Source organism: Erythrolamprus reginae, chromosome 1 (assembly GCF_031021105.1).
Source record: "Erythrolamprus reginae isolate rEryReg1 chromosome 1, rEryReg1.hap1, whole genome shotgun sequence".
Lineage (NCBI taxonomy): Eukaryota > Metazoa > Chordata > Lepidosauria > Squamata > Dipsadidae > Erythrolamprus > Erythrolamprus reginae.
The window spans coordinates 193,302,840-193,318,648 of NC_091950.1; the positions used below are offsets into that span (position 1 = coordinate 193,302,840).

The 15,809-nt window shown below is 45.7% G+C and overlaps 1 protein-coding gene across 1 annotated transcript; it reads left to right on the plus strand.

Annotated features, from left to right (window-relative positions):
- The first annotated feature begins 7,096 nt into the window (after nucleotides 1-7,096).
- On the plus strand, nucleotides 7,097-10,300 carry HOXD13 (homeobox D13). Its single transcript, XM_070737392.1, has 2 exons — nucleotides 7,097-7,978; nucleotides 9,651-10,300. The coding sequence occupies exons 1-2, from the start codon at nucleotides 7,276-7,278 to the stop codon at nucleotides 9,899-9,901; spliced, it is 954 nt and encodes a 317-aa protein (XP_070593493.1). The 5' UTR covers nucleotides 7,097-7,275; the 3' UTR covers nucleotides 9,902-10,300.
- The last annotated feature ends 5,509 nt before the right edge of the window (nucleotides 10,301-15,809 follow it).

A 15,809-nucleotide genomic window follows, 5' to 3' on the forward strand; every position in this document is an offset into this window, starting at 1 on the left:
TTCATAAAATTATATATATATATACAGTATATATTAAAGTGAATTTCTCAGCCTCCTGGATTTCCACAGGAAAACCTGTAGGGCCACCTAGTGGTAAAACCAGGTCACTGAGCGTCGATTAAGACTGTGTGTAGAGGCATCTGCCTTCAAGGGGGTATTGGTCTTAGAGAAGGCGTGGGAGTAATTGCTGAACTCACATTTTATTCATAGTGTTGGGCTACCTGGGGCCTCAAGGAACACAGTGGGTTTTGAATTCATTGCCATTCTTAGCTGATAAGGTACTTGTCATCTCACAGGTAACCAGCCTCTACATAACCAAGCTCACTTTAATTTTTTATGTATTGATTTGATTTATACAGTGCTTATCTCATCTGTACGTGACTCTACACTTAAAATAAAGCAAATAAAAACTTGAAAAACATGAATATAAAACAGGAAATAAAAATCCACAGCAGTCAGGTAACATCTTCGAATCCACGGGTCCCCAAACTTGGCAAGTTTAAGATTTGTGGACTTCGACTCCCAGAATTCTCCAGCCGGAAAAGCTGGAGATTTCTGGGAGTTGAAGTCCACAACTCTTAAAGTTACCAAGTGGGAAGACTTCTGCTAATCTATCATTCTGAAACCCAAAGATGGGCTCTAATTTCCCATCCTTCATCCCCACCTGCCATCCCAGTTTGAATCCTACAATGGGTCTAGGCAGCTCACAAAAACTTATGTGCTTTAATAAAATAGGTGGAAAAGACAATTGTAAATCTTCCAGATTCTTAATATTTTGTCCCACTAAAATGTACAATCAGAAAACATTCAGACCAATAGGAAACCCAGAGGCAGAAGGTCTTTGGAGTCATATAATATGAAATCTACAATAGTGGTTCGCTTGATAAACTTTGCTCCATGGGTTAAATCAGTAAAACCTTGTTAAGCATTATGATCCTCAAAGTATCCTGATAAGGTTATAATGTTACACCTCTTTAGAACAGTGATTTTCAACCTTTTTTGAGCCGCGGCACATGTTTTACATTTACGAAACACTGGGGCACATTGAGCGAGGGGAGGGTGGGGGCTAAAAAAAGTTTGGACAAAAAATTCTCTCTCTCTCTTCCTCCCTTTCGCTCTATTTCTCTCTCCCTCCATCTTTCTCTCCCTTCTTTCTCCATCCCTTGTTCTTTCTCTTCCTTCCTTCCTCTCTTTTTTGCTCTCTTTCTCTCTCCCTCCCTATCTACCTCTATGTCTTTCTCTCTCTCTCTCTCCTTCCCTCCCTCTCTTTCTTTCTCTCTCTCTATTGCTTTCTCTCTCTCTCTTTCTCTCTTGCTTTCTTTCTCTTGTTCTTTCTCTCTCTCTTGCTTTCTTTCTCTCTCTTTCTCTCTTGCTTTCTTTCTCTTGTTCTTTCTCTCTCTTGCTTTCTTTCTCTCTTTCTTGTTCTCTTTCTCTTTCTCTCTCTTGCTTTCTCTCTCTCTCTCTCTCTCTTGCTTTCTCTCTCTCTTGCTTTCTTTTTCTCTCTGAGCTTCGCGGCACACCTGACCATGTCTCACAGCACACTGGTTGAAAAACACTGCTTTAGAATATAGGTGCCTTTGCTGTTTACTGAGGTACCTGCTCTAATATAGGTACCTTTGCTGTTTACTGAGACTTCTTCTACTTCAGGGAAGAATGTCATAAAGACCACCTGAATCAAAATCAAAGCACAAGGCTGAAACCAGTAAATTTTGGATGCTTGATGGATAAGCACAATAACAATTCTCAAAGTTTTTTTTTAGAAAATCTTACTTCACTTTATTTAATAAAATAATATAAAACACTGTGTGGTTAAAATGCCTTTCTAGAGGTAGACTATGAAGACTTTGTATTTAAACCACCCCAGCAATGTTTAAGTTAAGCATTTTTCACTCCTCTGCTGAATTCGACAGAAGTCACTAAGTCCACTAATTGTCATGTTTAAGCAAGGGAAATATTGAAAGGGAGTAAAATCTTTTGTGGAGAACAGTTGACTGTTCTGCCTAGGCAGGTTTGATTCTGGAGCTGATAACTCACACACACACACACCCTCCTCAGTGTATTGGCATTAAATCTCGTGGAGTTCTCTCTGATTTAACCCAGCAGAATGCCTTCAAATGGACCAGCAATGGATCTCCCTGTGTCTCATTCTGTAAGTGTTACTAGGTATTTTAGCACATAGTTAACAGACTTAGTGACCCATTAATGGCTCAAGAAGTGAAGCAGCATCCTGCTTTTCATTCTGCCTGCCTGTCAGATCTACAAAATCACAGTGGAGTCCCGGAGACTTCCCTGTGAGGAAGTACAAGCTCTGAACTTTAAAAAAAAATGGAAAAGAAGAGGAAGAATAAAATGAACCAGAGAAAGAAAGGAGAGAAAAGAGGGAGAGGAGGAAAGAAGGGAGAGAAGGAAGAGGAGGAGAAGGGTGGTCAAAGAACATGTGAAAAAATAGAATTAGGTACTTGTGCAGCGATTGCTAATAGTTTTAAAATATTCAATATCTTCAAACAATCTCATTCAATAGGACATTGGAGACCAAACACTGAAAATAAACGAAGAGGTTTCTCCCAAGGAAAAATTAGTGATGCTAGAGGGGCAATTGAAATGATAATCTGGTCGGAGTTTTCTTGTATCCCTAAATGGTACAACTTCCAACTGTTTGGAGGGGGGGAAAACATTGGCCTAAAGGCCATGCTATGAAGCTAAGTCTTTGCAGTCAAAAGAGACACGAGGGGGATGTAGAGGCTTGAGAAAAGTTTAAAAATTAATTGATTTGGGGAATGGCCTTTTGAGGTTATTAAGCTACGACGTTTGTCTTTTTTTCTCAGTGCCAAGGAGGGTGGAGAAAGTAAAAAATTCCACAGGGGCAGAGTTGAGAGCAAAAAAGGTGCCTTTCTCTCTCCCCCCCCCCCCCCGAAGTGGGCAATCTGGTTGGGCAGGTTGGGCTTGGCAAATCCTTGTTTTATGTCCCTTTTCCCTGCCCTTATTTGTTGAAATTCATAGGGCAGGGTGAACTCCCCTATTGTCAACTCCGTAGTGGCAGCTTGCGATGCTGTCCAGAAAACATCGCTCACCTCAAAACCAGAGCCACAGGTTTGGCACAAATGCAGAAAGTTAGAGTTAGTTAGAGGGTATCTGAACCTCCGGCTTTGCTACAACATGATTTTGATTCTCCAGCGCTGAGAGCGTGCAGCGGGCTTTCTGTTTCTTCTGTTTTATTTCCTTTTACCTCTCAGCTGCCCCTCCAAACCCCGTTCTTCTTTGAAGGTTATATAATTCAGTGCAGAAGAGATGCTCCTTACATAATGGGTTGTTTCTGAGCGCATCCGATGCAACCTTTGGATTTGGGAATGAATGTGTTTTGTTTCAGAGGGGTTTCTTCTCTGATTAGGAAATGCAGCGGGTGGCTGCCCAAAGTAAATAGAGCTTTGCACTACAACTCTTAGCTTAGTTTACTCTTCCCACTAACTTTTTGCCACCAAAGAAGCACACGCTCCGGGGAATGTTTTTTTACACACAAATGCAGCCTTCCCAAGATTCAGCGTGGATGTCCCAAAGTTTGGAATTATTTTCCATTCTGAGATTTAATTTAGGTCACGACTGTTTCCAAATGAGGGATAGAGCCGAAGTCTGCATAATAAAGGACAACAGAAAAGGTGGGGTACAACTAAGTTGAAATACACACAGACACACACACACACACATCCCAATTACTTTCTGCCTTACAAGCCCACAAAAAAAACTTGAGCTCGATTTAAAGAGGAAGGGAAGCAAAGATCTTGATCAAATCGAATCACTTTATTACAGTCGCCAGGCCAGAGAAAACACGGACATAAAAATTTAAAAGCCACTGAATATACAGTAGATGCATAGATTACATAGAATATAAAAGCACATGGATAAAAGTGCGATTATGATGTAATAAAGTTAACATAAACTACAAGTAAGTGGGGTCTCTTAGTTTTGCTATATGGGCTTTCACAGGGGTGGATTCGGAGCACACCGTAGAAAGTTAAAATAAGCACTCAGGATTAACAACGGTGGATTTCTGTGTGTAGTTGTGTGTTGTTGCCAACTTCTGGCTGCCGCGCCTTTCCTCACTTCTTCTGTAAAAACCACCCAGAGTCCTTAGGGAGGCTGCGAACTGGAGCCCAGAGATGGGTTTTATCCAACAGAAAGGTGTTTACTGCTTTTCTGGCTACTCGGGGTCGCTTGGAGCCGATTGCATTGTTCGGCCGCACCGCTCTGGAGATTCGGAGCAAACAAAAAATTCGTTTTTTGGCTAGCATCAAACAGGCTTTTCCCGTTTTAGCACAGATTTAGTTCGTGTTCTTCCTTCAAGGGGAGAAAAAAAACAGCCTTTCCCATTGCAAAGATGCTAAGGGATTTGGAAGGCAGTTTAACCGATAGTACGTTTTCTTTTTTAAAAACCCACCTGACTTCATTGTCGTCCCTTCCTGCGTTCCTTCTCTGCCCAACTACAACATACGAACAATTAAGTGCACTGTCATATAAGGCAGAAATTCCTTGTCTCAGATTTATATATTATTCTGCAGGCCCAAAGTTCACCCCAAGCGGAATGCAACGGGGGACGCTTTCCTTGCCACCCCCAATTTGGATGAACGTTTCATTTGGTCGTGATGCCTGGGGAGACCAGCTAGCCAAAGGCTTTTCTGTGAGATCTGGGCTAGAACCTTGTCCTGGGCGGCTCCCGTGAAAAGTTTCCTTCCCAATGCTGGGAGATCCCGGCCAAGCCAGAAAGAATGGCGGGATGGTGGTGGTGGAATATCTGGACTTTAAGTGGGCAGATCAACCCTTTGCCTGTTTTAAAGTCCTTCCTGTGGCCAGAAGAACCCAGAATAGGAGAGTGAGCTGGGAAGTCATTCCCATGAAAAATTGCATGCCACAGCAGTTCCCGATCTTCTTTAAGTTCGGGTGCCGGGGAATTTTTTTAAAATATCTGTCTGTCTGTCTGTCTGTCTATCTACCTACCTCTCTCTCTCTCTCTCTCTCTCTCTCTCTATCTATCTATCTATCTATCTATCTATCTATCTATCTATCTATCTATCTACCTGTCTCTCTCTCTCTCTCTTTATTATTTTATTTTACTTTACTTTACTTTACTTTACTTTACTTTACTTTACTTTACTTTACTTTACTTTACTTTACTTTACTTTACTTTACTTTACTTTACTTTACTTTATTTTTTATTTTATTTTATTTTCAGCTAAACGGCTGAAGTGAAACCGCGAGTGGTTGACTTTTGCTGTCTTCTTAAACTTCCACCTTTATGCTCCAAACGAAGACACGGAGGCTCTTCGGAACTTTTTCCTTTACTGGGGTTGGAGAAAGTGCCAATGCGTACCGCAGGTTTTTCGCCAGTATGGAAACGGATGGAGGAATTCTGGGCTGTTTTATTAATTAATTTATGTATTCATTAATTTGACTTCTATGCCGCCCAATCCCGTGGGATTTTTAAAAAAAATTATTCTGGGCGCCCCCTGATTCAGTCTCAGCCAGTGCACCGGCGGTATGATTACAGGCGTACCCAGCGATCACATTCACAAACACACGCACCCTCGCCTCGCGAGTGCCTATCCAGGATCTTAATCCTCACTTACCGGGGCTGCCAGCAGTCGACTATAAAACAGACAGGGGAACCGATCCGACGTGGGGGGAGGAGAAGAGTTCAAAAAATGTAAGCGAAGTACTTCGAGCGTGAGTGAGGTGGGCGCGTAAAACGCGTCGAGTGGCAGAAAGAACGGTTCAAAAGAATGTCCGCAAAGCGCAGCACTTGGAAAATAAGAATAATTCTGCAGGACCGGGGCAGAGAATAACCCAAAGGGAGCCAAAGTGTAATTCAAGGGCCAAGAAGAGCCTTTCCCGCTACTGCCTCCTGCCCTGCTACCTCCAGTTTCTTAATAGATTTCTCCCCCCCCCCCTTCTTTTTAATCTAACAGGGGATCTCATGAATCAACTCAAACGTTCTGCTCATTTCAGTCCGGTTCTGGAGCCCTCCTGCCCCGACTCCCGCCCAGGGCCAAAGGTTAATCGCAGCGGAGGGGGAGGCGGGGAAGGCGAAGAAGGAGCCGCGCGGGCCTGAAAGACGGAGGAGGCCTGTCGATTGTGGGCCCGTCCCTTTCTCTGGAGGAGCTCTCGGGGAATCTAACGCCGCTCCCCAGGCTTTGTGGAAAAGCGAGGGCAGGCAGTGCCCATGTGGGAGAGAGAGGGGGGAAAGGAAGAGAGAGAACACGAAGGTAGATGTAACACGAAGGTAGAGTCTTCGGAGAGGGGCGGCATACAAATCTAAGTAATAAATAAATAAAATAAATAAACTATGTCTACGTGTAGGGATGCGTCTTCGTGTTTCCGTTTTTATTATCTCCTGTTTCTTTCCCTTCCCTGCTCTTTTCTTCCCTTCCCTGTACTTCCCTTTTCTCTTTCCATTCCATTCCTTCCTTTCCCCCCCTTTCCTTTCCATTTCCTTTCCCTTCCTTTCCCCTCCCCTCCTCTCCCCTTCTCTTTTCTTCCCTCCCTTTCCTTTTCCCTTTCCCCTTCTTCCTTTCCTTTCCTTCTTTCCTTTCCTTCTTCCTTTCCTTTCCTTTCCTTCTTTCTATACTTTTCTTCTTTTTCCTTTCCTTTCTTTTCCCTTTTTATTCATTTCCATTTCTTTCATTCCACTCCTTTTTCCTTTCCTTCTTCTTTCCTTTTCTTTCCATCTTATTCCTTTCATTTCATTTTTCCTTTCCATTCCTTTCTTTTTTCCTTTCCTTTCCTTTCCCCTTCCATTCATTTTCATTCTTTTCCTTTTTCCTTTCCATTCCTTTCCTTCTTCCTTTCCTTTTCCTTTCCCCCCTTCCCTTTCCCTACTTTCCTTGAGAGAACTCAAACGAAGTCCCAAACGAAGTTGGAAGGAGGAGGGGAGGGGAGAGCAGGGATCGCCGGCTCAATTCTCCCCCCCCCTCCGCGGCAAAGACACGTGCACCGCCCAGCCAATGAGGTCCCGAACCAACTCCTTGGACGGCCGGGTGTGATACTCTCCCCCCTCCCAGTGTGGCCTTGGTTTTTATAAACCATCCCGGGCTCTCGGAGAGGGAGGCCGCCGCTCCGCGTCCCATCCGACTCTCCCGCCATGAGCGCCCGGAGGCCTTTCCCCGAGGGCCAAGCTAGGGAGGAAGGGGACCGGTGGCAGCAGAGGCGGCTGCGGCGACGACGGAAGCAGCTGGAGCGGCGCTGCCTGGCGCGGGAAGCCTGAGCCGAGCCTCGGGTGCCCGGGGGATGGAAGCGCTGCGCGGAGAGCCCGGGGCAGGCGGCGGGGGCTCCTCGCAGAGCCGAAACTTCCTCTCCCCTCCCATCTTCGGGTCGCCGCCGCCCGGTTCGACCAGATCGGGCTTCGCCTACGAGCGCTCGGGCCCTGGGAGCGGGGCCCGTCCCACGCCCTCCTCTTCCTCGGAGACGGCGTCCTCGTCTAAGGACTGCACCGCCGGGCTTCCCATTGCGGCGGCTGCGCCCCCCTCGGCCACCGCGGCCGCCACCCTGGGCTACCCTCCCGGCTATCCGCCCTTCGGCCACGGTTACTACAGCTGCCGTATGGCGCACGGCGTGGGGCTCCAGCAGAACGCCGCGCTGAAAGCGGCCCCGCATGCCGCTTTCCCCGTGGAGAAGTACATGGACGTGGCCGGCCTCGGGGGCGCCACCGCCACCTCGGGCGTGGGCGGCGAGGCTTCCTCGCGGGCCAAGGAGGTCGCCTTCTACCAAAGCTATGCGGCCACCGCCAGCCCTTACCAGCACGTGGCCCCCGGCTACCTGGACGTGGTCTCGAGTTTTGGACCGCCGGCCCCGTCGGGGGAACCCCGCCACGAGACCTACATCTCCATGGAGGGCTACCAGTCCTGGACTTTGGCTAACGGCTGGAACGGACAGGTGTACTGCTCCAAGGACCAGGCCCCGGGCTCCCACTTCTGGAAGTCTTCCTTCCCAGGTAGGCGCGCCCAAAGGAGCCGGGGAGAAGCCTTGGGGGGAGGGGGCCGTTCAAAAGCAGGCGGGAGGTAGGTTACCGATTTGTGAAGCTATAGATGGATGGTGGGAATGGTAGTGTGATGTCTGAAGGGCTTTGGGTGAGAAAGAGTAGCTTTGCAAGGAAGGAAGGAAAGGAGGAGCAAAGGAAAGAAGGGAGGGAGGGAGGGTGAAAGGAAGGAAAGGACGAAGGAAAGAAAGGAAGGAAATGACAGAGGAAGGAAAGAAAGGGGGGAGGGAAGGACGAAGGAAAGGAAAAAGGAAGGAATGGAAGGAAGGAAAGGACAGAAGAAGGAAGGAAAGAATGGGAGGGAAGGAAGGGAAGAAAGGATGAAGGGAAGAAAAGAAGGAAATGACAGAGGAAGGGAGGGGAGGAAAGGAAGAAAAGGGGGGAGGAAGGAAGGAAGGAAGGAAGGAAGGAAGGAAGGAAGGAAGGAAGGAAGGAAGGAAGGAAGGAAGCTCCGTGCTTTCTCCAGCTGCGGGTTGGGTTCCTTTCACTACTCAGTTCTCCCGTAGATCTTTAAAACCAGGCGCTCCCCTGTTCCTCCTACTGCTCAGCGCAGAAGGCCCAAGAAGCAATGGCTGCCTTGCCGAACTCTGCAAAGACTCCCTGCCCCGTCCAGCTTGCGGAAATGTTCGGCCAGGCCTTAAAGCAGAGACTTCAACCTGGTCCCACACAGTCCTCGGTCCATTCCCGTGAACGACCGCGGCGTCAGAGCGTTCCTAAAATCACAGCGAAATAATCGCTTGGGGAGATAAATAACTTCGAAGGAACTGAGAACTTCTCTTCCCACCCACCCACCCCAGGCTAGATTCGGGCAGTTTTTTAAAAATTAGGTGTGGAACAGGACTGGAGCGTCGTGGCCCGATCCTGCACTGAAGTTACTCAAACCTTCCATGGAGATTCTCAGCCACCCCACGGTCACGGTTTGTCCCCCCCCCCCGTCCCAAAAAAAATGCTTCTTCAAGAGGCATTTGGACTATATTATTGTCGTTTCCTTGAAGCCGTTTCGCTTTTCATCCAAGAGCTAGAAGCTTCGTGGATGATGAGAAGTCAAATGTCTTCAAGAAAGAAGGAGGAGGAGGAGAAGGAAGAAGAGGAGGGGAAGAAGAAGAGGAAGAGGAAGAGGAAGAGGAAGAAGAAGAAGAAGAAGAAGAAGAAGAAGAGGAACAGGAACAGGAAGAGCAAAAGTCCAGTTGCCTTTTGAAAAAGCACCGTTCGGTTACCCCACGTTTATTTCCCTGGATTTATTCCTGGGATGGGGGGGGCGAGGAGGCTTCCAGTATCTGCAGCTGTTCTTTCCCAATCAAATTGTGTGGAGCAGAGGCGGGGGGGGGGGGAAGAGAAGAGAAACCAGCGATTCTTAAAACTGGAAAAGGTTGAGGAGGGTCTTCGGGAATCTGCGGTTTTTGTTTATTGAGGGGGGCGCAGAAATTGCCCCAGAGAAAGCTGTAACATATGCCAGGCACCTATTGGTGGGAACGTCTGTCCCGAAACCTCTCTGTCTCTCTCTGTCTCTCTGTCTCTGTCTCTCTCTCTCTCTATGTCTCGGTGGCACTCTGGGTTCTTTGGCTCTGGCGGGGTGAAAACGTCTCCTTTTCCTGCCCCTCACTTGTCTGCCCTTCTTCTCCGGCAGGGGAAGTTGCACTAAACCAGCCGGACCTGTGCGTGTACCGGCGCGGGCGGAAGAAGCGAGTGCCTTACACCAAGCTGCAGCTGAAGGAGCTGGAGAGCGAGTACGCCCTGAATAAATTCATTAACAAGGACAAGCGGAGGCGGATTTCAGCGGCCACCAACCTCTCCGAGAGGCAGGTCACCATCTGGTTCCAGAACCGCCGCGTCAAAGACAAGAAAATCGTCTCCAAACTGAAGGAGCCCGCGACTTGATCTCAACAGAGGCTTTTAGGAGGGAAGGCCGGAAGCCTCTTCCTGGTTCAAGGGGACTCTTGGAAAGACTTGAAATATATTTAATTGTCACCTCCCCGCTAAAGGGGCAGATTTGGGGGGGCGGAGGGCTTTTGATCATGTTTGCCAACTTCCGGGCGGTAATTGAATACTGCGAGTTTTTAACCCTCCGGTTTAATCTCTTGGTCTTTTTCCCCATTGCTACCCTTTGTTAGGGTTTCTTGTTTTGTTTTGCATCCCAAAGGGCATGTAAATAGCCTGTCTGCAGAGGTGGGCTGCTAAGGTGTGCTCGCCCCTGTGGCTCAGAGGGAAAGTGGAGTCCAGGGCAATTCTGCTACTGCGTCTCCTCCCACGATTTTGCTACCTGCCCGGGTGCAGTAGTACAGTGATTTTCAACCTTTCTTGAGCCGCAGCACATTTTTTACATTTACGAAACCCTGGGGCACATTGAGCGGGGGGGGGGGGGCTGCTAAAAAAAGTTTGGACAAAAAAATTCTCTCTCTCTCTTCCTCCCTTTCGCTCTATTTCTCTCTCCCTCTTTCTCCCTCTTTCTTTCTCTCTCTCTCCATCCCTCTTTCTTTCTCTTCCTTCCTTCCTCTCTTTTTTGCTCTCTTTCTCTCTCCCTTCCTCCCTCCCTCTATGTCTTTCTCTCTCTCTTCTTCCCTCCCTCTCTTTCTCTTTCTCTCTCTTGCTTTCTCTCTCTCTCTTGCTCTCTTTCTTTCTCTCTTTCTTGTTCTCTTTCTCTCTCTCCCTCTCTTGCTTTCTCTCTCTTGTTCTCTTTCTCGCTCGCTCACTCTTTCTCTCTCTTGCTTTCTTTCTCTCTTTCTTTCTCTCTCTTCCTTTATTTCTCTCTCTGAGCTTCGCGGCACACCTGACCATATCTCGCGGCACACTGGTTGAAAAACACTGCAGTAGCAGAATTGCGCTGGACTCCGCTCACACTCTGAGCCAGGCGGGTGGGGGGGCAAGCACAGGTCACCGTTCCACCATAGCAGCCCACCTCTGCCTGTCTGCAGTCACACACTTTTCAATGGCTCATTGATCAATCAGGTGCTAAATGAAACTGGTAGGATTGTGGGAGAGAGAGATGTGTGTGAGCATATTCACTTAGGTGCTGTGGTGAAATCCGATTTTAACTACCGGTTCTTGTGGGCGTGGCTTGGTGGGCATGGCAGGGGGAAGGATGTTGCAAAATCCCCATTCCTTCCCCACTCTAGGGCCAGCCAGAGGTGGTATTTGGCGATTTTCCAAACTACTAAAAAATTCCACTATCGGTTCTCCATAACCTGCTGGATTTCACCCCTGCGTAGCTGCCTGTGCCTGTATTTATTTTCCTCTGGGCCACCACCCCGATTTAATAGCAATCAGGATAGAATAACAAGGAGGTCCTGTTTGAAATGCAATGGCTTAAAATCAGGGAACCCCCCCCCATCCCATTTGTGAACAATCTCCTGCAGTGATGGACTCTGCTTCAATGGGATCTTGGTCCTGACAACAACCTTTTCCAATTCTGCTCCCACTGAGATTCTTTCTAAACCAGCAGCATGGAGTGTCAAAAGTTTAACAGCCAACTTGTGCCTATACGTTTAGCTATAATCAAGATGTGTATAAATCAATGTGTATTTTAATATAAATATTGTAATGCCCTGTTTATCTTCATCGCAATCACAGTTGCCTTCATTCACCCTTCTGGGCACTAGTGGGATGAGGGGGTTGTCCAAAAAGTTGAACGCCACTGATCGCTTTTGTTACTAAGTGAAACGGGTGTTAATGAAAAAAGCAATAAATGCTAAGCAGCTACAAGAGAGACTTGACTAACTGATCTTTGGAGTTGGTGTTTTATTTCATTTGCCCATGAGCGCAGCTCTTTATTGAATGAGATAGAGGTGGCTAGATCTTCTGCTGCAGGTGGAAACGGAAGTTCTTCTCTCTACATTCAAGGCAGCTGAACAAGGAACTGCCCTTCTTCAAAGAGACAGATAAAAACAGGACAGCGTCCATGCACAACAAGGCCCTTAACTAAGAGGTTTGTCAACTTGCAGCCGAGAAGACAAAGCTGGGTCCCTGGGGGTTCACTGCCCCACCAGCTTACTAGCAGGGACCTCTCTTTTCCCCCACTCCTACAGGGTAGTTAAGACCCGGTTCTGTTCGAACCAACCGGGTCTCCTGGAAGCACGGATATTGGGATTCCCCAACAGAGCGGGGGCAACTCCGTAGCGCCGCGGTGTTGGCCATGCCCTTTTCCCCTAATGGGAAAGCTCATTCTCTGTGTATGTTTATTTGTTTATTAAATTGATACACCACCTATTCCGCTAGCTCTCCATTCACAAGAGGCCCTTAACTAAGAGAAATGTCAGCTTGCAGTTTCTTCATTCCTTAATTGGATTATCATATCATACTCTCTGGCCTGGCAGTGGCAATCCATTTTCCTGGAAGGAATGGGAAAGCTCATTGTGTGTGTGTGTGTGTGTGTGTGTGTGTGTGTGTGTGTACTGTATTTGTTTGTTTGTTTGACTTCTATACCGCCCAATGACAAAGGACTCAGGGCGGTTTACAACACTGTAAATATAATACAGTAATAAGAGAAGTCTAATATAAATATTAAAACTATTTTTTTAAAAATCCCATTTGAAAAACCCTAAGGACAATGTATGTATGTGTATGTGTATATGTATGTTTTTAAATTTTATTTGTTTATTTATGTATTTATTCATTAATTTGTTTGTTTGTTTATTTATTTATTTATTTATTTATTTATGTATTTAAGTTATTCTATCTGTCTGTCTGCCTGCCTGCCTGCTTATCTATCTACCTACCTACATACATACCTATCTACTGTATCTATCTATCTGTCTGTCTGTCTGCCTTCCTGCCTGCCTGCCTGCTTATCTACCTACTTACCTACCTACATACATACATACATACATACATGCCTATCTACTATATCTCTGTATCTCTGTATCTCTGTATCTATATATCTATATCTTTATCTATATCTATAGCTATCTATATCTATCTATATCTATCTATCTATCTATCTATCTATCTATCTATCTATCTATCTATCTCTTTATTTGATACACCACCTATCTCACTAGCCAAGTCCAATGGAGGGCTTTGATCTGCTGGTAGATGCCTAGTGGGAAATCTTGTGACTGCTATGCCAATGAGAGGTGAAGACTTGGGGTGCCCTGAGGATGAACCCAATGATCCTGCTAGAGAAGAAAATATTCCGGCCAGACAAAACCTGAACCTTTCGGTTGCAGCTAACCCTAACCTACCAAAATAGGGGCAAAGTTGTGCTAGTATGGACTCTACCACTAAAATCCATACTTTTTTTTTTTTTTTTAGAAAAAGGCTTTATTTATCCTAATCACTCTTTCCACACGGATATGGCTGTACTATTTCATACACAGAAACCGATTTGATTGCTCTTTTCCTTCCTTTCCTTTCCATCCCTCTGACAGCATAGTAACCTCTTAACAAGTTTTTCCTTAGACTTCACAGCTTGGCGGCAAAGCAACACACAAAGTTAGGGTGGCAACTGACAATTCTTCCTTCCCCACCCACCCCTCAGAGAAGCTGGTAGGGCTTTCTTTTTTAAAAAGTTTTATTTTATTTTTCTCCTCCACATCCATAATATAAAAAAGAACATACAACACATATGCTTTCAATAAAAATCAATATACAAATATCATCCCTTTAAAAGACAATAGTACAATGACCTAAACTGCACTCCAATTTTGATTTTGATTTTATTATTTAATCCATCTCAATCTTCCCTCCCGACACACCTCTTTCTATCTCAGGTGGCTACCCCACCTTTAGTACCTACTTTCTTGAAGGTGTAAGAAGCTGGTAACGCTTTCGATCATTGCATTCAAATGGAGTTTCCTTCTGAGAAGGTAGTATTAGTCACTTTGGACAAGATGGGCGACATACAAATTTAATAACAAAACAAAACGTTGTCTCCTTTTCTCAGTCCAGCCCTCTTCTCAGAGATTGTGTTGTGAGTAAAAGAGGAGGAGGAAGGGATATTAGGTACGTTCATCACCTCGAGACGAGTTACCTATTAAAAATAATAAAAGCAGGATAAAAATAAATTAAAATGATCTCTGCCTAGATGCTCAAAACTCATCCATGGGTAAAGCTGGCAGCTCCACCAGCTCTTGAAATTTAAAGCTAGTTGGGAGAAGGGATTCTGTTCTAGCCTTTCCTTTAAATAAACATTGAACTGACTCCTGCCCGGGGCTTCAACTCTTTGTTCCTAACACCGTACATTCATCACGACAATTCCGGCATATTTCGTGGTTTGGCAGTATGAGAATCTGGCCAATATTTTCTCCAATCTTCATCTTTAGAAAGTGGAGGGACGATCTGTCCAGATAAATCACGGATTCGCTTTTCATCTTTTCTTCAGCTCTGCTCTTCCTTAGATTAAACTATTTTTCCTTTAGTTTAACAAACTCACACATTAAAAGGTTAGGTTCCGAAGCCCGAAGAATAAAAACAAGAACCGCAACTCGCAACGGTAGCTGTACAAATAAAGCCAGAGAGAGGTGGACTTAATAGAGCGATTAAAAACATAACAGGAAGAAGGGAGAGGGAATATAGGATGATTATAATAAAGCACGTTTTATGATCCCTCTCTTCTATTCCTATTAACGCGTACAATAAATATTACGATCACAGAAAATGAAACAATGTATTTCAGGGATTCAGGTGAGATTCATTAGGAGCTTTCAACTCTTATTTTGGTTGGATCCACTCCATACCAGCAGTGAGAATTAATGTGTGGATAAATATTGGGGGGAGTAAGTAGCTGCACATTTATGGTTTTGTCTCTCTGCGGCACCCACGCTCCTTCCACAGTCTTCTGAAATATATAGTACAGTACAGTATATCTTTTATACAGTCCAGAGTTGTGACTTTTCACAATAGCTTTCTAATTTTTCTTCTAAACACAGAACTCTCGCTCGCTCGTTCGTTCGCTCTCTCTCGCTCTATATATACAGTATATCTCTGTGTTTGTGTGTCTGTCTGCCCTCCCTCTCTCAACACACACACACACACACACACACACGTATAACCACAATGGCAGTCGCGTCCAATTTTAGCCTCTCTCCCTTCCCTCCCACCCTCCACTCTCTTCCTTCAACACTTTGGTTAGCTCTGACCGCAGCTATGTCGAAGGAAGCTTGGCGGAGTCTTACTTTCACTTTGCGGAATAGTCCACCGACTCTTAAAAAAAAAAAACCTCCTGCAGGGGAGGGAGGGGCGCCCTTGCCCCAAAGACTCACTGAAACGGTGAATTCTCACGTGAATTGCAGGTTATTTCCAGGAGCCTGGGACAGATATCCTTGCAAAGGTTTCACAGAAAAAGCAATCAAAGAGCAAACTTCAAAAGAAGGGAAAAGAAGGGAGGGAAGGAGGAGGCGAAAGAAGGGAGGGAGGGGAGGGGAGAAGGAAAGAAGGAAGGGAGGGAGGGAGGAAGGAAAGAGAGAGAGAAAGAATGGTAAGAAAGAAGGAAGACAGAAAGAAAGAGGGGGAGAGAAAGAGGGAGAGAATGAAAGGAAGGAAAAAAGAAAGATGGTAAGAAATTAGATAGAAAGAAAAAGAGAGACAGAGATGGAAAAATGAAGGAAGGACGGAAGGAAAGAGAGAATGAAAGAGAGAGAGAAAAGAAGGAAGGAAGGAAGGAAAAAGAGGGAAGGAAGGAGAGAGAGAGAGAAAAAAGAAAGGTAAGAAGGAAGGAAGATAGAAAGAAAGAAAGTGGGAGAGAGAAAGAAAGAGAGAAAGAGAAAGAAAGGAAAGAAAGAAAGATGGTAAGAAGACAGACAGAAAGAAAGAGACAGAGAGAAAAGGAAGGAGAGAGAGAGAAAAAAGAAAG

Coding starts and splice junctions, on each gene's coding strand:
- HOXD13 (XM_070737392.1), top strand. CDS start 7,276: ATGGAAGCGCTGCGCGGAGAGCCCGGGGCAGGCGGCGGGGGCTCCTCG. Junction 7,979..9,650: donor CTGGAAGTCTTCCTTCCCAG/GTAGGCGCGCCC, acceptor CTTCTCCGGCAG/GGGAAGTTGCACTAAACCAG.